The sequence below is a fragment of the Equus quagga genome, chromosome 12, assembly GCF_021613505.1.
Source record: "Equus quagga isolate Etosha38 chromosome 12, UCLA_HA_Equagga_1.0, whole genome shotgun sequence".
Lineage (NCBI taxonomy): Eukaryota > Metazoa > Chordata > Mammalia > Perissodactyla > Equidae > Equus > Equus quagga.
In genome coordinates, this window is record NC_060278.1 from 77,011,492 (window position 1) to 77,034,558 (window position 23,067).

Sequence of the window (23,067 nt, forward strand, 5' to 3'; positions counted from 1 at the left end):
CAAATTTCTAGGGGAATCATGACTGAGTCATGTGACCTTTTATTTTATAAGTGCTGGGGAGTTGTCTAACTCTCCTCACGGCGGTCATGGGATGTGTCCCTCATGGCCTCATTCAATCAGCAGAAAATACATCCAGAATTGTAACTGTATTTCCCAAGTCTCTCATGTGAAGTTACAATTTGAGTTCAAAGCACTGCTGGAAAAATTAGACCATTAAATCCAAAAAAAATTAAGGAGACTTCTGGAACTAAATTTTAAAGCAGCTGAAATAAATTGTGTATTGAATCCTGTCATAGTTGGCAGTACTTAACAGATGAGATATTTCCTCCCTTTTATTCTTTCCAAGTCTCTCTCACTCTCCTCCAATATAGGCAGCAACAAAGCATTCTAGCTTTGCCTCAGAGAAGGTAAGGATGGCCGAGAAGGAAGAACTAAAGGGTACGTTTTCTGCATGGTTTTGAGGGAAGTTTTCTACCAAGCCTTCCTTGTCCCCAGGTCTAGGGGAAGTGCCAGACAAGTTTGATGTTCTGAAGAGAGAAGCCTGTGGCTCCTTTCCTGGGAGATGCTCCAGAAAGCTGCGAACCTTGGCGTTCCCCAGTGGCCAGAAACAGCAGGAGCAGAAGTGTCTGCAGGGTCTAAATAGATGGACCTGTGCCTGAGCCTTAGAGAGGTCCCTCTTGGTCCACCCGTGATTAGCAAGCATGTAGCTGAACCCACTGTCCTTAAAATGATGATCAATGCCTAAGACCAGAAAGGAACAAGGCTGTATCGGGACTACCAGCTTGAACAGATGACCAAAGCCCAGAGTCTTCCTCTGATGACCAAGTACTAGGTAAGGATCTTAGCACTTAGACCCACCCTAGGTTATTTCAATATAGAAATTAAGATAGAAGAAAAAAACATTTATTTTGAGTGCACTGAGAGTGACCTCAAATGTCACTATAACACGAAGCCTTCCCAAACCTTCCCCAACCACCCTATAGAAATAGCAATTCCTCCTGCTGGCACTTCTATCTCATACACTACTTAATATTCTCCATGGCATTTATCACCATCTGTCATTCTCTATATAGACTGGCTTGTTAGTTTTGGTCTCCTCCTACAAGATTGTAAGTTTCATGAGGACAGAGGGTCTTAGGCTGGGTTTCCCTTGAATCAGACTCTGAGACCAGGATTTGGGTATTTGTTTATTTAGGGGGTGGTCTCTTGGAAACAGTGGTGGGAGCGTGGGGAAGGCAGTCCATAATGGTGAATTATCAAACTAATCGCCACTGTAGGCAACTGGAATTGGAATGGGATTACCCTTGGGGAACCACTGGGAAATGAGGTAGAACATGTACTTGCAGGTTGTCCCATCTAAAGGGAGAGGAAACCGGGGTATTTATACACCAAGTCCCATCAGTCAGTGGCTGATTGCTTCCAGGGGTATTAATTCCCAGTACTTCTGTCCACTACACCCTTGGGAAGAGAGGCCTCCAGGTGCCAAAGAGAGTTTTCAGCAAAGAGATGCAGGTACTCAGTGGGAAGTCTAGCCACTAGACAGGGCTTTTGTCAGTTCACTGCTGATCCTTAGAACCTGGACAGTGACTGACACATAAATGCTTAATAAATATCAGTTGAAAGAATGACTGTTAGGTTCCACGAATATTAACGTTTATGTATTAATACATAAGGCAGCCCTGGTGGTCTAGTTGTTAAGATTCACTGCCACCAGGGTTCATTTCCCACTCAGGGAACCACACCCCGTGTCTGTCAGTTGTCATACTGTGGTGGCTGCACATTGCTGTGATGCTGAAAGCCCTGCCACCAGTATTTCAGATACCAGCAGGGTCACCCACGATGGACAGGTTTCAGCGGAGCTTCCAGACTGAAGAGTAGAAAGAGGGACCTGGCTGCCCAGTTCTGAAAAAATTGGCCGTGAAAACCCTGTGAATAACAGTGGATTCTTGTCTGATAGAGTGCCAGAAGGTGAAAGGATGGTGCAAAAAGACTGGGCAGGATTCCACTCTGCTGGATACAGGGTTGCTAGGAGTTGGAATCCATTGGAAGGCACTAACAACAAATTAATACATATCGTGAGTAGTTTTGTGTATTATCTTGGCAACTAAACACCTCAAACTAATTTGTATCATAGGGAACTAAAAATGGCAATTCTTAGTTCAGCTGTAAATGACACCGCAAAGGAAGGATTAAGAGAAAAACATCAAAGAAACACAATGATAGCTTAGAGACCAGACCCCAGGGGCTTGGCCTGGCTTTAACTGATGGTACCATGATGGTAAACAAGTGTGCTTAAGAACCACAGGGAAAGCCTGGAGAGCTGAGTCCCAACCAAGAATCCTGGAGAGATTGAAAGTTTTATCTTTACTCCCTCCCTCTGCCTAGCCCAAGGCAGAAGTGCTAATCAAATGGCTAAAGCCACTAAAATAGACCAGAGGAAGGGGACACAGATAATTCAGAATAGGGCAAATCAATACTTAAACAATAGAAGAGTTGATTGTACTTCATTACATTGCAGAGGGCAAGTTAACTGCCCTGTCATACCCTCTCCTCTTCTTTGCTCAGCCCTGGTAGAATTTCTTTTTAAATTCACAAGTAAGAAATTTATTTGAAACAAATCCATAGGTCCTCCCCTTCGACCCACAAGCTTACGAAAGTAACTTTCGATAAGGTCAGGTGACACAAGCCTATGCTTGTCATTGCACTGAAACTTCTGAGCTTGGTGGCAAGTCCTCAGCACTACACCCTCTCATGATACTTTACAGGATCTCTGTGACCAGAGGAGGAAAAAAGTACAGTGGGAATGGTCGAAAGGTAATCTCTAAATAGAATTCATGCCACATTACTAAGGTGGCCTGAAAGTCCCCCAGGCAGGCTCTTCCCTGTTCAGGACATGTTTTTGACTAGGACGGTTACCTTGGAAATGACCCCATCCTGACATCAAAGCACCACCGTGGAACTGCTCCTGAGCTAGCCCTAAAAACAGATGGAAGGCAGCAGCAACGAAGTGCTAAAGGAAAAAAATAATGCTGTGGAGGTTCAAGGGAAGAAAATGTGGCTGGCTGTGTTTACAAACAGTACTTTTAAAAAAATAATGGATTCTGGCTTGAAAGGAAATGTGTTGTATAAGTGCAAGCAGGAGAGGAAAAGAAGAAAGAGAGAGAGCCAGGCTTTGAAGAGCTCCATGAATTTAATCTATCTTAAGTCTATGATTTAACAGACCTTCATAAACTGTTGACTCTATGCAAATACTAACTCATTTCATCCTCATAATAACTCTTTATAGCTGCTTTTATGCCTATTTTATAGATGAGAAATCCAAGGCAAGTAGCTGGCCCGAATTCACAGAGCTCCTAAGTAGATAAGCTGGGATTTGAACCCAGGAAGTCAGGCTTTGTGTTCCGTGCCATTAACCACTATGCTATGCTGCTGTAGAAGACATCACACATAATCTAGTATCAGGAAAAGGTTGATAATAATAATAATAGTAGGAGGAGGAGGTGCCATTACTTGAGCACTGACCATGTGCCAGGCACAGAAATCCTACAAGAGAGGTACTTTTTTAATTCTCATTTCCAGGTGAACAGGGACTTAGAGAGGTAAGCAACTTGTGTGAGGTCACAAGGGACTTAGTGTGCAAGCTGGATCTGGAGCCTATGGAGGAGCAATGGAAAGACAGATGGTGGTGAGTGCAATTGATGATATTTATCCAAGTAACTTTCCCAGCACTTGCCTGGATGAGGCGCATGGATGATGAAAAGGAGATCTTGCCTCCTGGCAGTTGGCTTCAATCTGAGCACCCTGGATTAGTCCTAAAAATAGCCCTGAATGTGACCGAGGAAGAGTTTTTTCCCATGATTTACTTAGCTCTCTACAACGTGTTACTTAAATCTTTCTGTTAAAAGAAGCTGGGCTCAGGCAGGACAAATGATCCATCTGGCAGAGGCGTGAGGATTAGCTCTTTGATTTGGATTTGTCTATCAAGGTCTAAAATTCTCTTCCAGACTTAATTTACATTCTAATCTCTGCAAGTAATTTAAAGGCATCCACTAGCACTTTTATTCTCCAACACATGAGCCTAACTTTTAGGAAGAAAAATAAAATACAACAGAAAACTTGTTATGGCAATGTGAGAACAAGAGAAATGCTAAACAGAAGATGTGACATCATTTTGTGGGTTTTGCAAAAAATATGCAGGTTAGCTTAAAAAATAAAAATAGCCAAACACATGCAAATAACATCTTTCAAAGCCTGGAAACACAGAGAAATCTGTACAAATTCTGCCTTGCAAGACAGATGGCCTATAAATCCAGAGAGTCATCACACAGTTGAGATGGACAAATTGGACAAGATGCCTGCCAGCTAACATGGCCACCAGCCTCATTCTGTTGAGCCAAATGCCAATTAGGCAGGAGCTGGCCGCTCAAATGTTTGGACGTCACTGGGATTAGGTGATTGAGAATCCATTCATCATCATTCAATCCCCATTCTTAATGTTATGATACCAGAGTATGTTGGAATGCTACTGGTCCAATGGCTTAGCACCTCCTTAAGTCACTTCCAAGCATAGCACTGAGAAGCTATTTCCTTGGCTCGTGTTTATTCCTGGTACTGTGACCCTAATGTGAGTTCTGCTAGACCAGCTCAGAGAAAGTAAGTGCAGATGGCTTCAGTATCCTGTGGCTCACCAAAATTGATTTGCCTGCTTGCAGAAATAATCTATTCAATGTTTCCTTTTCAATTATCTTTGCTTGGGCACAAACTTTCATAGGACGTTTGCCAACTAACTGTTCTTGTATAGTATATGAAATCTGCTGGTTTCTTTCTCTAGTTTATCAACTTATTTTTCAATCCTGGAGTCAAGTATGTTCTAAACATGATTTCATGCATTATTATTTTCTCTTAGGTTGAAAAGTGTCATGTATTCTTATTCCGTTTTGGTTGTAAAAGCTGTTTTATTAGCACAGCTAAGTACAAATACAAGTCCAAGATGTGTGACAATGCCCACTAAATGGCTACGTGCTCGTCTCAAAAGCCTTTGAAAATTAACCCCTCACTCAGCTCTCATGGCTTTCTGTGTCCCTGCAGTTTTCACTGTAGTAAGTTGCACTTGTTTATGTGGTTTGTGTGAAAGTTCTTAATAATAACACCTAACTTTGATTTAGCACTTTCCCTTCTTTGAAATACTCTCACATCTGCGAGTTTATTTACTGCTCACTGTTCTGTTTGGTAGGTAAGACAAAGTCTTATTATTTAACATGACAGATAAACAAACTTTGACCCAGCAAGATGAAAGTCCTTTTTAGTTGACATAGCTAGATAAGGACAGAATCCAGATAAGAACCCTGCTCTCTTGAACACAGGCTTGGAGTGTTTCCACTAGATTTGCGTAAATACTGATTTATCATTTAGAGTTCGAGGTTCTCAGAGGCTAGAAAACAAGTTTGTTGCATTTTATTATGCAACACGTGCAAGATTTATTATGCCCTGCCACATTGCTCTATCAGAGGAGACCCTTCACAATGGCTCCTGAGCATAATGCAAAGGAGGCAAAAATGTTCTAGATCCTTACCCAGAATGTCATGTTCCTTGGTCAAGCTGGACACTGGCTTGCTAAGGGCAAGGGGCATGATCTTCACTTCATTTATGTCTGTTTCAGTGTCTAGTGTAAAGGCAGGCCCAGAAGATGTGCTCATTAAAACTTTCTGGTGAACTACTTAGAACATGTTATCTTAGTGCCTTAAATTCTGCCTGTCCCTCATTCAGCTCTCTACTCTGCAGCACTCTCGAAGTACAGCTTGAGTCACTTTCTTCAAAAGCCTCCAATACCCTTCCTCACAGAGGAGGTTTTACTATACTGGGAGCCCCAAGAAGAGAAGAATGGTACCTTTCTTTCTTTTTTTTTTTTTTTAAGATTGGCACCTGAGCTAACATCTGTTACCAATCTGCTTTTTTTCTTCTTCTTCTTCTCCCCAAAGCTCCCCAGTACATAGTTGTATATTCTATTGTAGGTCCTTCTAGTTGTGCTATGTGAGATGCTGCCTCAGCATGGCTTGATGAGCGGTGCCATGTCCATGCATAGAATCCAAACTGGCAAAACTCTGGGCCTAGAATGGCCCCTTTCTATTTCTAGTTCAAGCGCGGACATAGGCAGTAAGGCTGAAAAGATGTGTGTTGACTAAATAAATGAACGAATGGGCCAAGGGTAGTATCTCGGCTTTCATGCCCTTTTAGCCTTCTCACTAATTCCTTCCCAAACTAATAAAATTACGTCACCATTCAAAGACTCAGTTTCTTCATTGTAAAATGGGGATAACAACACAGATTCAAAGATTCATTCTTGTATCTGTACAAGATAATTAGCAGGTAAAGAGTTCCGAGCAATTACTGACACAATAAATAAAAATTTCCTGTTCCTCCAAGCTTCTCTAGCACATAAAGGACACTCAGATTTGCTGGCTGAATCAATGGAGGTGTATCACATTCTTGCTTTTATTATAGTTATTTGTATATATCATCTCCTCTCTGAATGACAGTCTCCTTGAGAGTGAAAACTTTATCTTGATTTCATTCCACTTCTTTGTAGCTCTTAAGTGAGGTGGGCAATACACATTTGCTAGATTAAAATATCCAAGAACTGCATCAGGTATGTTAGAATACAGAAGAGTTCAATGAGCACCAGGTACCTTGGAGGATCCCTCCTTTGACAGGTTGGAGATTCTTGTTACAACTGCATAGCTGGATGGAAAAATTCTTTTTATACTGTTGTGATCATGGTGAATATTGTTTTGTTGATAATGACATTGTAGCTGACAGTACTGGTGCCCCAGGAGATATGGTTGGGCTGGACTTCCATCTGCATCTCTTTGTCTGATGGCTTACTTTATGGAGAGCAGATGGAAGTGCCTGAGGATGAACAATTCCTAAGAGCATCCACAGTGACTGTGGTTGGGAAACTCAGGCGTGTGTTCTACACTGGCTTCTAGAGTTTGCCCCAAGACTGAGATGCAGTGATGCACACTGGTAACTTTCTTGATGACACAATCTTTATTGGCTGCCTTCCCTTCCTCATTCTCATTTCCTAAATTGCCCTACTAGAGCTATGTGGAATCGCCTCTCAAATAAACTCTTTGTGCTTGAATTCTTCTCCCAGAGTCAGCTTCTGGGAGAACCCAAACAAAGACAAATAGAAACATTAATAAGACTCATTTTGGCTCATTTTCTATGTGTAAGGTAGAGTGTTAGGTGTGAAGGTTGATTTTGCCAATCATCCTCGTTAAGCCTTCCTCTTAAAATAATACTATCCCTACTCTGTAGATAATTTTGCTTTTGCAACTGGAGTCTTATAGAGCAGAGTGGTTCAGAGTCAAGATAGAGCTCTAGAATCCTATAATGAATTATGGAAATTATTGGTCATTGTCAACTTCCTGACATTATTTCACCCATTGCCATTGCACATTTTTCAGCTTTTCTGTTAAGTGTTAGGGTAGACAGTCCACATCTCACCTCATCTGGCTTCCTTGTGGTCATTGTTTGTTTTCCGTGGAGTTGATTCTCTTCACATTTGATCTGTTTCCTTTCCACTTATTTGGTCTAAAGTTGACTATTAACAAAATTAGACTCTGGGTAATGCAGACGTTGTGGGCCAAATGCCTGTGGCTTCGTGGCCTTTTTCCAGCACAGTGCAACCTGCCAAGCTGTTCCTTTTGACTGAGCCATAGTCCCACCTGACCCCTACCCGGAAGGGAAAAGGGTAACACTCAGCGATTATCAACACTATGTTCTGATGAGACGTCTCACTTACGGGAAAAATAGACACTATCTGCCTTGTCCCACTAGTTTTCATGCAAAATGGCAAAGCATCTTGGGAAGGTATAGTCTGATGAGGGAAAGAAGTTTTAACAAAACTCAGCAGACTAGGGTGGATTGGACTACCAAGGTCACTTCCCTACCTCTTGGGACTGACAGTTGACTGTGTCTTTTACTGTTTATATTTTTCCTGACTGGCTGTTTTCTGAACAAAGGCTGTTTCAGCTGTGAATGGACATGGTTGTGACATTCTGGCTGGAACCATGCTTCTGAGCAGACACTGAGGTCACTTAAGGCTGGAGGAGAAAAATCCAGGATTCCTGGGCCAGGCATTTGCCTCTGCTCAGGCCCAATTTCTGCCTCCTGGGAAAGGAGGAAACGCAGTCAAGGAAGGGAAATCAGACGGAAGTTACCAAGACAACAAATGAACAATGGACTCATAATGGCTATCGTGAAAAGAATTTTTTTTTTCATTTTAGCCAATCTCAAATATTTCAGAAAAGTCTATGGACATATGAAACAACACAGAGGTAAGAGAAGCTTGGAATATACTCACAGATGATAATGTCATTCTTCCGTGACCTTCCACAGAGGGTAGAAAGTCAATAGGTGGAATTTAAATGAGATCTTAATCAATAAAATACGAGAGTGGCTTTTTGGCAGCTTTCTCAGTGCAGTAACTTAATTAAGGCATGAAAAGAATTGGCTACATCATATAGTTTTCATCCGTTTTTCTTTGTCTTTTGGGAGAAAATCTATCTTGTTTAAGTTGATTTTGTTCATTCATTTCAGTCCTTTTGTTCCTTATATTGCTACACAAGTAATCTATATAAACATATTTAAATGGATGCCATCTTAATTGTGAGGCAGATCTTTGAACCAGTCAATATTTCCTCCAGAAGAGTGGTTTTTAAATTGAGCATCCTGAATCTCCTGAGGTTTTGGCAGAAGTGCCTGCAGAGAATGGCATGGGGCAGGAGAGGAAGCAGGAGTAGGGCAGCCATCACAGCTACACTCCAGGCTCACCTCTATTCAACCAAAATACTGTCATGCACAACATAATGACGTTTTGATCAACGATGGACCACATAAATGATGGTGGTCCCATAAGATTAGTACCGAATAGCCCAGGTGTGTAGTAGGCTATACCATCTAGGTTTGTGTAAGCACACTCCATGATGTTCGCACAATGAACAAATTGCCTAACAGTGCATTTCTCAGAATGTATCCTCATTGTTAAGTGATGCATGACTGTAATCCTTTTAAAGGTTTTTCGCATACATTGACCTTTCTTGTGAGACTTTGTTAGAAGAAACAAACACGAATGAAAGGATGTTATGTCAAGGACAAGTCTGAAAACCACTGCTATGGATGCCAACTGATAACTTGTAAAGAGCTGGCATTGCATCTCTTTTCTCAGCAAGTCCTGATGGAGGGTCCCAAGTGGGAGTCTGGAGTCGTAGGGAGGACTCTGCACTGGGACAGAGAAAATATGGTGATAGTCTTAACATTCTCACTTCTTTAGCTGCCTCTTCTATGACCTGAGAGTTTGGGATAAATGGCTAAGTCCCTTGTAGACAGGAGATCCCAGGATTTGAGGCCACTGACCAGGGTTTCATGAATGGTAACAACTAAGACAGTTATATGACAGGTTGGAAGGAATGAGCTGGCGGCGCAGGCCCTTTCCATTTTATTTTTTCTCAGTGTTCAGCTACTCTGCCCTTACCAGTATTTCACTTTTGATTCTGTTAAGCCTGTTTACAGAAAAGTGTTTCAGTTTGAGTTGTTCCAAAAGCAGGTTTTGAGACAAAGATTTGAGTGCAAGTAGCTTATTTGGGAGGTAACCCCAGGAAATAATAGGAGGGCAGTGGAGAAATGAGAGGAGGTGGAAAAGCAGCTAATAAAGGGAATGTTATCAAGCAGTGTACAGTTGTGGGCAACTAGGACTCAATCTCACTGGGGAACTCCAGGAAAAAGTAGAGAATGCACATCGAAACTGTCCCACACATGGGGCAAGGAAGATGACGTATTTGGCCTCCAACTACTCCTGGGACTATGAGGTCCTGGACACTTGTAGGTTGGCTGTGGTTGAGCTGAGAGAAAGTTCTGGAGAGTTGCAGGGAGTGCTGTTACTGTTTTGGAACAGTGAGTGCCAGGGTGTATGAGAAGAGCACCCATGTCTGCTGCACCCATGTCATCCCATTTTACAGATGGGGAACCTGGAGTTCAAGCAAGTCAAGTCACTTGCCTGAGGTTAACTGGCTTAACCATAACACTAAGCCAGCCTTTTTCTTTAATTATGGCATGTTTGATCTCTCAAAGCTGAACAAAAGACATTAATAAAAGTAATCATTATTCCTGATAACTTCCACCTAATAAAGAGCAATGGTGCTGGGAAAAATAATGATTTTTAAAGATCTACTAGGAAAATTAAGTGAAGAAGTAAATAGTAAGATTCCAGTATAAATCTTTACATTTTTAACTATAATTATAATTCCATTTTAATAAAAATATATATAAGAGAATGATTGAGTCAGAAATGAATGTTTGTGTACAGATACGACTTGCCATATTTTTTTCAGGTTTCATCATCAAATGATTCTAACTTATTCTTAATTACAGTAAGTTAAACAAGCCTGTTAGCCAAGAGACAGCAATGTTCAGGAATGCCTCTCCCCAGTGCTCTGAATCTCACTTCCAGACCCATTAATAGTTCGAAATAATTTGGTGTAAATGCCAATTATCACTTTTCATTAGTTCAGGTCAACAAAGGGTTAATGGGTGACAATTAATATATGCAACCTTCTTACCATGAGCAACTTATGTAATTCTCCCAGCAATTCTTGCATGGAACTTTTTCAAAGATGAGAAAACTAGAGGGTGAGACTGGTCAAAGAGGTTAAATGACTTCCTAAATAAGGCAAACAGTAGTGATGAATTACTGCTTTCTGACCCAGTTTTCGTGGGATCTGCTGTTTTTATCTGCCCAGTCACCATTCCTCCTTCTTCTAGGTATCACGCTCCAACTGAATTTCAGGAAACCACCTCTCTCCCACTGTCAGTCCATGTGGTTTACGTAGTTGACTCCTCATTGGCTGTAGGGAGAGTCATGTGACCTATGTCTGTCCAATTATTTCATCCCATCCTCTGGGCTACAGTGATCCTACTTCAGGGGTGACCTTGGGTGACTTAAGCCTGGCTCAGGTTTCTGGGACCTTTGAAGGAACGACGAGTAAAAAGAATTTCTGTATACTGAGATTGGTAGACCTGGAACTGCCGGTGGCTTGTCACTTCAGGAGAGTCTGCCCAAGAATGACAGCCAGTAGAGAAAATGATGGGAGATGAAGGCACACAGTTCTTTGACATTGTTTGAGCCCATGGATGTAGTCATGCCTGAAGTCATTAACACCCTGACTTTTTGCTTATATGCCCCAGGAAATTCCTTTCTGTGCTTCGGTTTGAGTTAGGTTTCCATCATTTCTCAACTGAAGGAGTTCCACCTAACACTACAGGTTGCAGGATTCCCGAGTCCACTCCTCTCTCTAGACACTCTGGGTGCTTTTTGCTGTTAACTATAATGATACAATATAGTTCATTTGTATCAGCATTTTAAAATAAAACAATATTGAAAATACAGTAGGGTTATTTCTGCTGATGCTTAATTATTAGCTTACACCTATTTGATGCAAAAATGCTTGCAATACTCGAACTTCTATTTGCTTTGCTGAAAACCAAATTGCTTTGCTATTACTCATTTTGAGTTCATTTCAATTTTTAAACTATTAACTCGCTAAGTACTGATCAAAGACTATAAGACATTATATAGTTTCATTTTAATGATTTAATTGCAATAAAGTGGGGAAGCTTTGGCATAGAACACCTGATAAAAATTTAAGAGGAAGAACTGATGATAAAAAAAGGAATGTAGGGGTCAGCCTGGTGGTGTAGTGGTTTAGTTAATATGCTCCACTTCGGTGGCCCTTGGTTCCTGGGTTGGGATCCTGGGCATGGAACTACACACCAGTCAACAAGCCATGCTGTAGTGGCATCCCAAAAACAAAATAGAGGAAGATGGCACAGATGTTAGCTGAGGACCAATCTTCCTCACCAAAAAAGAAGAAGAAGAAGAAAAGGAATGCTGCTCAAAACATCTGCTAATATTAAAATCTACTATATTAATTCAATTGTTTAACAAATACTCATGAACACCTGCTCTTCAGAGAAGAATAAAAGTATGAACCAACTCTACTGTTTTCTTTTGGTTTGGCAATTTATTTAAGCAAAATTAGGCCTTCATTTATAGACATATCAGTTGAATCTAGAGGTCTACATTCTGTTACTAAAGACATCAATATAACTTTTATTTTTCATGCTGATTTTACACACTGCCTTTCTTCTAAAGAGTTTAAATGATAAAAAATAACTCTATTCAGGAGACATTAGTCTTCAAACTCTGACATTCATGACCCTTTTATTTGGAAGAGGCAGGGGTCATTGTGTATTCCTGTGTTAGGCATATTTAGGTCTACAGTGCAAATAACATGGCAAGGAGAAAGCATTTGCTGACCTGGGGCCATGACATTCTTCAATGCATGGTTTTAAATTGTAAAAATAAACCAAACTCCCTCGAGAATAGTATCTTCTGCAATAAGCTTCAAACTCTTTCTTTGTGGAACCCAGACATGTGAACATTTGTCTTATACTACACAGAAACCCTCTGATTATTTATAAGCAATACATACCACTCCAGAAACAGAAATTTCAGCTTGGAAATGTGGTCAACATGCTAATGACAGCAGGCCCGCAAAGCATCAGAGGCCATCATCCCTTCTGGATTTTCATTTCACACATTCATGTGTTGTACTTTTAGTCAGTTAATCTATGATCAGCTTTAACATTTAAGTTTCTGATCATACTGAAAAATGTTCATATAATTTTAGATTCTCTTTAATGTAAAAATTATATAAAATGCATATAAAAACTAAACATTAGCATATGTCAACTTTGTGAATTAACACCTACTTTAAAATACAAATTTTTTGATATCAGAGAGTATACGTATATTTACGTTATTATATATGTACATTATGTATGTTTCTTATTCCTAACATTTTATAACAAATATAGGCAATATGGAAGTGTCTTTCTCAGACAAATGAGACTGAGTTTGTGGGTTAATTTGATTAATGCTTGGGGAAATTTGAGGAACTAGTCAAAATGAAAACAGCAGCAGAAAAATATTATAATGTAATATTAAACTTCTCTACTTATTTTCTTATGTGTTTATTGATCAAAATGTATTAACCAGTTGACTGAAAGTTAAAAACTCTGCTTTCTCAAAGAGCATCTTGGTATGAGATCTTAGGTAAGTCGTTTGACCCCAAAGTCTTGGTTTGCTTTTTTTGCAAAACAAAAACATACATTTTGAAAGTCATATAAAATGAGTTAATTTCCTTGCATATCACTCGCCATATTGAGATCAAATAGTACTTTCTTAAATTGTACTTTGTTGGATTTTACTTGTAGTTATCTATTAAATAAAGAAGACAGAAAAAGGAGCTCCTGAAAAGATCTTAAAAATGTTATGAACAGCAAAATCAAATTAAAAAATTGATTTTCACTTTTCGAAAAATATTTCAAACTCTTAGTTACTGAAGAATTGAGGTCTAACCCAACAGTTTCTTAGTGTTTCAAATAAAGATTTCAAAACCGTTATCCTTTTGACTATGAAATAACAGCTAACACAATAAAACAATCTTCTTTATTCTTCTCTGTTCACATAAACAGAGCCAAAGCAGCAAACAAAATGATTCGGTGTGAAACATCTCAAGTTCATTTTCTTACTGGAGTTTTGGGTTAAGAAGTGAATTCTGTGATTTAAAAAAACTCACATCAAGGCCGACATGGAAGCTTCATGAGCAGTATCACATTAAGTTATAGAAAAATAAATAAAGTGGCTATTTTAAATACACCTGAACTTTGTGTGCTTGTTGTGATTATGGAATTCATACCTAGTGCATCTATAAGATGGCACTGAGTACTCTTGCCGACAGTAAGAGACATCATCTTAATTTCCATTGGACTCAAAATTGGTTCTTGCAGGACTATAGAGTTAGACAGTAACCTGTCATGATTTTTCCCTTTGTATCCTCTACTTAGTTCAAGTCATCAGAGTATTGTGTATGAGGGCCTCACAGGCCAGCTGAAGCATGGGCCATGCGCTGTGTGTGTGAAGGGAGGAGAAAAGGGCAAAGTTTATGTTTTGAAGTGCCTCCTTGTTTTCACAAAAGTTTTTGTTTTCCTAGTGTCGTGGGCGGACTGATTTTAGAAGTCTTGTTATATTTGTTATAACACTGTGTTAGTTATTTTTGGTGAAGTTTGGATTTCAGAAGGGAACTGTCAAGCGCTCAGGTGAAACCTCCAAGGAGTTGTCCTCAGCTTAACGATAAGGAGAACTCCCACCTCTTGTGGCCCTAAGGAAGAAAGGGTGTCACACAAAGTAGGTTCGGGAGGGTGGCCTGGGAAGGCCAACACATACTCTTGGCCAATTGTTTCCTCTGACTGACCTCTTCCCCACTGCAACAATAAGAATGATGACAACCACAATGGTCGACCAAGAATACAAACAAAACTAAAATATATCACCTATAAATTCCTGACTAATAACATGTAGGATAAAATTAATTATAAGACATTACTTCTATTCTTAATAACTGCTTTCATTTTTCATTTAGGGGACCAGTTCCAAAATAAATACAATGGGTTAAAAGATTTTTTAATCAATTTTTATGACAATCATTCTTATTAATGACTCTAAATTTGTTAGAGCTGTTTCTATTACTTATAAATTGCCTGCATATTAAGATGCAATTTATTTCTTCTTAATACTTGGTTAATTGTGCATTATTTTCCTCCCTATGGAATATCCAAGCAATTCACAATAACATCAGTGATAACACACCACTTTTCTCAGTGAAGATATTTTAGTCCAGATGAGAATTGCTCTTAGTGGTAAAGTAACAGCTAAAGATCCTGTTCGGGGACAATGATGCCACATATAATGGAAAACTCCTGGCAATTAAATCATCATGATCTTATTTTGGCAATTCATTTCTCCAGAATCAAAAATATAAATTTCTTAATAACTTCCAGGCAACTTAAAGCTGTCTTTCTGACATCAATTTCTAGGCTATTTTTTTCTACACTGTTTTTTTTTAATATAAAAGGCCAAATTTTATAATATTTCCCCAAGTGGAAAAATTCATCAATAGTTTAAATTAATGGACTGAGTATTCTCTTCAGTTTTAGAGATTTAGGAAAATCTGTGGGTCATTTCACAGAATTAAAAATAGACCCAAAAGGGCAACCTTTAAGATAGTGAATTTCCTGTTGGAGAAAGATGCATTCAGTCACTGGGTAAATTTAAAACAAAACAAATGATTAGATGTTAAAAAAAAAAAAAACTATGTTACATGCGTACATACACATAACAACAAAAACACCACACACCAAAGTTTTAAAAAATCTGCTTCTGATTGAACCACCAGTGATTTAAGTCAGAAAGGAAAACAGGCATACAAATGTGGGAAACTGACCTAAATAATCCTTGATGTCCCTAACTACCAGGGGGGTGACCCATTTCACAATTAGAAACAAGAGCTTCATTCTGGTGTGGGACAAAGTGGACTGACCTTTTTTGGCGAGACTATTGTTGGGTTCATACTTCTCAATCAATACTTGGACTTGTTCTTGCTTTAAAGGTGGGTAAAGTATTTCATTTAGCCGAGGATCTCGCTGTTTAAGATTGATAAAATCCATCATCTGATCAACAGTAAGGTATGGTTTGCTTTTGGCACCACTAAAAACAATTAAAAACCAAGGAATTAGAATATTTTTCCACCAAGTGTCATTCATATACTTATTTAGTTACAGGGAAAGAAAATCCTGCCATACCTGGTAAGAGCATGCTATATTAAAATTCCTATCTTGCCCTAAAATCATTGTGCTGCTCCATCACAGTTCCTGTATCTCTATGGGCTACAAACATCTTTTGCAATCACCACACTAAATCCCCATGCCCGGGAACTACGTCAAATGCAAAAGGAAATCCACAGTAAGAAAACATTGCATCTTTCGGGTAAAGACGCACCACTCTAAACTGAATACAGAGGTATGGGTTGTTTTTCAATTATGACGCTAAGCTTCTGGTTTAGTCATCAAATTCCCATATCTTATTTAATCATTTAAAGATGTATTTGTTACTCATTACTTTAAAAAGAAAGTAAACAATCTATTTGGGTACATTCTTCTTTTTATTAAGTTCATACTTCAGCAAGAGCCTATGACTCTTCAATATAATATGATTCAAACTTTTCATTTCTATCCTGTTGACAACCTAAAGACAAGCTCCATGGTACAAACATTGCAGATATTCAAGAAATAGTTGATGGCAATGAACATCACAAAGGGAGTACATACAACATCATTCTCAGTTAGCACTGTTGGCCTGTCTTCAAAATGAAGAGATCCTTGTTTTATGAATTTTGCATTTTCTGTCATCTTGTAGATCTCAGTATATCAAGAAGGATAAATTGCTACTTCCTCAAATGTGTCTGGTTTGTTTATTTTCTATGGTACGTTTATTTTCCTTTTTTCCAATCATTTTTTTAAAAGTAATACCTATATAATTTCTAATATAAAAGCAAAAAATTTTCAGCTAAGAGGGTTCTTAGTAATCCAAATTTCTTATTTCATTAATGCGACTCAGAGAGGTAAAATGACTGGTTCCCAGTTTAGAGTTCTTTCTGCAACATAAGTCGATCTCCACTGAGCCAACATGGCTGTCTCTTCTAGCCATAATCTTCAACCACACAGAGCCTCCCGAAAATACTAAAACAACTACACGGAACAACAAACCACAGCAAACGTCCATTCATTAAAAGCAGTGGTTGCACCTCAGGGCCAGGAACCCGTGACTGTCTCCAACAGATATCACAGAAGCACAAGTGTTACACATGGTGTACGAAGAGGTTCGTCCACCTCCCTCTATTGCTCAGAATCCGGCCCCAGCCACTGAGTCCCACTGCAAGCCGAAACAAGTGGGTGAAAATGTGTTCTCTTACAATTCGGAAAAGATGTTATCAATTTCAGGTCGAGGGCAAAGGTTGTTCAGGAAAACTCTGTACACTTCTGGAGTGAAATCTTCTTGAGGTATTGAATCATTCTGGGAAATGAAACAACAGGATCAGTAAAGGGTCTCTTTCTTTCCCTATCTTCTTTGCTCCCTGTTTGCATCTCTCGCTCTTCCTTCCCTTCCTCCTTCTTGCCTCTTCCCTTTCTTCTGGGAGGTCAGGGTAAACATCCAGAAAACATCTATGAGCCAGCTGTAGGGTTCATTTGGACACTAGCTTTGAGGTATCAAAAGTCTATGTTCTCTTGCTTTTTTATTATAATTTAAGCTTAAGGGTTTTCTCCTTCTAAAGGGATGTTAAGGCAACTTCCTAAGGAAGTACATTTACTAAAGTAAGTTTCACCTAGTAAACACAGGGTCTGTTTGGAAGTTTTTTTAGGTTGCTTTTTTTTCCCCTAATCTTTTTTTATTGTGATAAGATATACATAACATAAAATTTACCATTTTAACCATTTTTAAGTATACAGATCAGAGGCATGAACATTTATATTTGTTTATGTGCTGTTTAGCAGGCTTTTGAATGAATATATTTTGTAAAAATGTAAAGAATCTGGAGACACATTTTCAAAATGAAAACATAAATTCCAAGTTTGCTTCTTTTTTTTTTCAAACAATGCCCTTTCTTGTTTAAATAATCAGTTTTTATAAGTAGGACGGCACCAGTCATTATTTCTATTGGTCCTATTGTTTGGGAAGTAAGTCATTGACATAAAAAGTTACTTCTATGACTTATTTTTCTGCTTAGTCCGGCTGCCATGGAAACCGGAAGCATGTATTCACATTTTTGTTAACAGGAAGGACATTCTTCATGTCGTTTTCCTATTTCAGGTACGTGTTTATGTGATTATTTTTATTTTCAAGCACTTCAACCAAAGCAACACCCTTCCTTTTACCATATTCATCTGTTTTGAAATATACTTTTATAGAAATATCTAAAAATTATTGTCTGAAATTGTACACTGCTTGCTAACAGATAAGAAAACTTAGTTCATCACTTGGCAGACAGCAGGAATCCCACATTTGTGTATGAACAAACAAAATAATATTTCCTTTATGAAATCCATTTATAGAGTAGGAAAAAAATATCTATTTTGCACAATAGAATTTTGAGACAACCAAACAACACATGATCATATACATAGCAAGATGCATTGTACTGTTAGACTTAGTTACCCGGATACCAACTTTGAAATCATGGGCACAAGGGGCCAAATGCAAGAACAATGGGAAACTCCCATGGATTGTTTTATTGGTGTTTTGCCACTCATAAAATGGGGACAACCTGTAAACAGGTTTCCAAAATTCCATTTGATTCGCAAAAGTAAAGAAATCCCTTTGGTTAGAGGATGCACAGTTTTTGATGCCACCCTCTATCTGAGTTAGACACCCATGTCTCTTTAGGTAGTTTTGTAGATAGCTGGAATTGACCCTCTCTTCTCTATTCTTTAGCTGACAGACACAGGGAAGAGAAAGATTTAAAAATCAAATGCAAGAAAATCCTCAGTGTCTCTGCTGGCCAACTCAGGCACCTACCTGTAGTGGATTTTATGAACCCCAAGGGTGTTCTCCTGTTCTACCTATCAACTAGTTACTATTTAGAGCTCACTCCACTCCCTCCTTCCAACCTTGCCCAGCACAACATAAACAGAGTGTATCTAAGGGTATCAGTAATTATCTTCCTTCTCTGACTGACCTCTTTTTCTCTCCCTTTTGGCTTAGTTTAAAATCTCTTCCTCTGGAAAGCTTTTCTTCCTCCTGGACTGGGTTTTATCTCCATTCTGTGCTACCATTGCACCTTCCTTATCTCATATTTAACTGTATTGTGCTCCCAGCTGTACAACTCTCTCCATTCCTTGCTAGCCTTCAGATCTACACAAGCTAGGACCTAGCTCCTGCTTGTTAACTGCTCTCTCTCCAGTGTTAACTTATAGCAGGTGTTCAATAAATATTTACTAAATGAGTGAATGAATGTAGTTTACGAGAAAGGTGGAAATTGCTAGTGAGGACTTGTGTGTTGTACGTTTTCTGCAGAATATCAGATTCAGTAAAAATAATTTACATAAGAGTCCGACACATAATTTCATGGTACAATACACTTCACTGAAACTCTAACCATTGTTTATTTACCAGCTGTGTAATAGGACTTCCTATTAAAAGGGACAAATTAACGAGACAATCTGAATAAACACAATATTATTTTCACTACCAGTTGGATGTTAGCACATAGAAAAAGAGAAACATTTCAATACAGCTGATTTTCTTTGTTTCATTTTTCACTTGCTTAACTTGACTGATGAGGATGCCCCAAAGCATTTGGGGTCAGTGGGTGAAAATGGGAGGAAAAATATTTTGGAGAAATGAGTTAAAATGAGCATCACAAAAAACTAAAGTGAAAGAGTATAGGGGAGATATTTAGGAAAAAGCTATGGACAATTCCTAATCTCTTAAGTTTTAAACAAGGCTGAAATTCACAAAGCTCATTAACATATTTTCTCTTCCTGGATCTCGTGATTTGGTGAAGTAGGTGGAACAGATTAATTTTCTCCTGTTTGATCAGGAGGAAGCTCAAGGTTCAATACTCTAAAAATCATGCTCAATGTACAAATACTCTTCTGTGAGCCCTTTCTGACCACAGTAGCTGGAGATGACACATTCTTTTTTTGTGTCTACAGTCCATCTTTGTATACCTTCATTATAGCATCCATCACACAGTTTTTCTTTTACTTTTTATATTTCTAATTTTCTACTAGACTGAGTTTTTGAGTGAAGCGATTATCTCTTATTAAATTCCTTTGCGTCCTCAATATGATGCCTGGCATATAATAGATGGCTAATCAATGTTTTTTGGACAAACCCAGGAGACGGGACCAGACCTTAGGTTTTCTTCTCATAGTCCAGGACTTGGTCCACCACATCTTGCACCCAGTACAAAACAGATTGTCAGTGATGATTTGTTGCTATTGTTATCAGAAAAATCTTTGGAGGAAGAATTAAGAAGACCACTAGTTAAGACAGTCTGAATCAGGCTCATTTATTCCAGAAACTGCAAAGTACTAGCAAACTTTAAAAATGGAGTTGCTTTGCAGCTGGCCCCATGGCCGAGTGGTTAAGTTCGCGCGCTCCGCTGCAGGCGGCCCAGTGTTTCGTTGGTTCGAATCCTGGGCGCGGACATGGCACTGCTCATCAAACCACGCTGAGGCAGCATCCCACATGCCACAACTAGAAGGACCCACAACAAAGAATATACAACTATGTACCGGGGGGCTTTGGGGAGAAAAAGGAAAAAATAAAACCTTTAAAAAAAAAAAGAAATGGAGTTGCTTCTATTCCTTGTTTGTATACAAAAATCTCAAAAGGGAAAAGATTAAAACAAAATCTTGATAGTAGTACTGGTGGCATTTTCATTTCCAGATTCCATAGATCCAGTTATGACACATCCACACATCAAATTAAATATAAGGAAAAAACCCCATATGTATGCATATGAAAAAATACTCAGAGGGTAATAATGAATATTTATTGAGCACTTACTCTAAGCCAAGCATATAGTTCCATGAGCTTTACTTGAATATTTTCATTTAATCCCATGTCAACTCTATGAGTTTGGCATGGTCACCCGTCCCCTCTTTGAGATACAAACACTAGGGAGATGGGAGGTTACAAAACCTAAGGTCCCAAGTGTGTATCTGTGGGGGATGCTATGTTTTGAATCCAGTTTGCATGATTCTACAACTCACACTGTAGTTCAGCAAATTAAACATTCACTTCAGTTTTTGGATGTGGTTTGTATTTTCTTCTTTACATGTTTGAAAAATAATTCTATGATAAACAGGTATTTAACGTTCAGAAAAATGTTACTTAAAAACATATGAATTTATTGCAGCGGACACTATGAATAAAGAGTCCACATACAGATTTTATCTTGACAAATTGATGGATTATTTCCAAGTAAATTCAAGGTTTCAACCTCTTTTCAATGCTTTTGTTCTAAAGCTATAAATCAAAGTTAAGTTAGCCATAGACTACGTGAAATAATTACAAGTAAACTAGTCATAATGAGCCGAATACTTAATGTCGTTTAAAATGCAATTTTGATAAAGGTGATTTTAAGAATCACACTGCAGAAGTGACTATATTTCTGATTTATATGCCAGGTATGTGGCATAAGAGAAAGGCAACATATTACAGTTATCCTGGGAGAAGAAGTTCTTTTATAAATTTTATTCATAGTATTCTTTAAATCCAAAAAATACTCACCATTTTCCTTGGTATTACATGAATGTCCCTAACTATAGTAAACTTTAGTTTTTAAAACAAATACATGGATTTATTCCTCACTTACGTCTTTAAAATGCAAATACATATGCCAAGACTATAATACAATTCCAAATGTCACTGAGCTCTTTGTAAGTTAAAAAGTCTTAAATCAAAGGGAATTTGGTCAAGTAAACTACTTTCAGTTCTCAAAAAGTTTGTGGCTAAAGTGGTGATTCTCTCAATATGGAAAGGTCTTCAAAGGTCTGTTATAATATGTTTGGATTACTAAGAGAAGGACGGTAATTGCTTTGTCTCTCTTTTTAGATACAGTGCTACTTTTTAACAATTAAGGTAACTTTGGCAAGCAACTGTGATCTCTAAAGGAGTTCCCTCTAAAGGGATGTGTTGTTCCAAAGGATCGTGTTGGCTGAGACACAAGTTCAAGTGCGTTAATTATCCCTAACAATGTGCACAAAGATAATGTTTAAAAAATTTTGACAGGATATCCACTGTATTTCTGGTAATGTATCTATTTTTTTTAAAGAATCTATTTACAGAACACAATTAAATTGAGTCTGAACGACTGTTGGCTATGAAATGCGGCTCCCAGATATGCTGTACTATCTACCATTTATGTAACCTTTTCTTCTGGGGACTGTTTAAAACACCTCTTGTCAGTATAACCGAATCTTTCTGCTAATTAGTGGGTATTTTCTAGAGCCACTGTTCTGTAGATATGACATGACAACAAGGATTAAAGATATGCAATCAGTGCACAGAAACATTTATTTCCTAGTTCCAAAACTGTCTTTAGCTTTTAGATTTTTTTTAAGCATTCTAACTCTGCAAGTCCTCCAAGTAAAGGATACTTTACTATGAACAATGATCTTTCAAAAATTTATGATGGAGTTTGATTATATTTTTTAAAAATTGTTATAACATTTAATTTACTATAGATAAATATCTTTCCAATCTAAACATAACTCCAGTTATTTGAATCTCATTATCCTTTTAAAATGTCTCCAGTTGACATTGGTCTGAAAGCTTGAACCTATAATAGACATAGTGGCTTGTAAGAACTCAATTTTTATTTATTGACTGAATTGCCAGAATCCAATTGTTTAGAAAATTGCAGTTTACAGAGAATTGATTGATGGATTTGATTTTTTTTCAGCTTCATTTTTTATTCCTTCTTTCCCTTACCTGGATTTATAATAAGTTAAAATTTTTGATCATTGTATTCATAAGACGTTATCCAGTAAAGATAAAACCAGGAGCAATTGCAGAGGAAAAAACATTCTTTGCACATCTTTCTGAATTCATCTCTCACGCTCTCTTTTTATGCTTAAATGCAGTGGTCTTTTTTCAGTTACTCAAACCAGTAAATTCTTTCCAGCCCCAGGGCTTTGCACACATTGTTTTCTTTTTCTAGAATGAGCTCCTTGTTCTCGATGGCAGCACTCCATTCCTTTTGCTTATAGTTCCCTCCAATTTACACGTCAGTCCACGTGTTTGACTAGCACCCCCAGAGACCCTATGGTCCTTGAATCCTGGGACTTTGTTTTGTTCACCACCATATTCTTGGTGCTTGAGGGCACACAGTAAAAGCTCAAGAAATATTTGTTGAGTCAACAACAGGACCTTAACTGTTACATCTTTCCTACTCCAAAGCATCTAACAAAGGAGGAATAACAAGCAAGTGCGATCATTTTATTTTGCTTATTAAAGTGAAGGTTAAAATGTTTGGGGACCTTCCCACAGCTCTCCCCTGTGTTTGCAGCATCATCAGCTTTGTCTACCTACAGCAGGAA

General features: G+C 38.4%; 1 protein-coding gene across 1 annotated transcript in view; it reads right to left on the reverse strand.

Moving 5' to 3' along the window:
* Nucleotides 1–23,067, reverse strand: part of PLCB1 (phospholipase C beta 1) — a 666,959-nt gene that overhangs the window by 185,639 nt on the left and 458,253 nt on the right. Inside the window, exons 8-9 of the mRNA XM_046679966.1 lie at nucleotides 16,932–17,032; nucleotides 15,501–15,667 (exon numbers count right to left, since the gene is read on the reverse strand). Of these exons, the coding sequence (XP_046535922.1) occupies nucleotides 15,501–15,667; nucleotides 16,932–17,032 (268 nt within the window). The remainder of the gene's footprint in view (nucleotides 1–15,500; nucleotides 15,668–16,931; nucleotides 17,033–23,067) is intronic.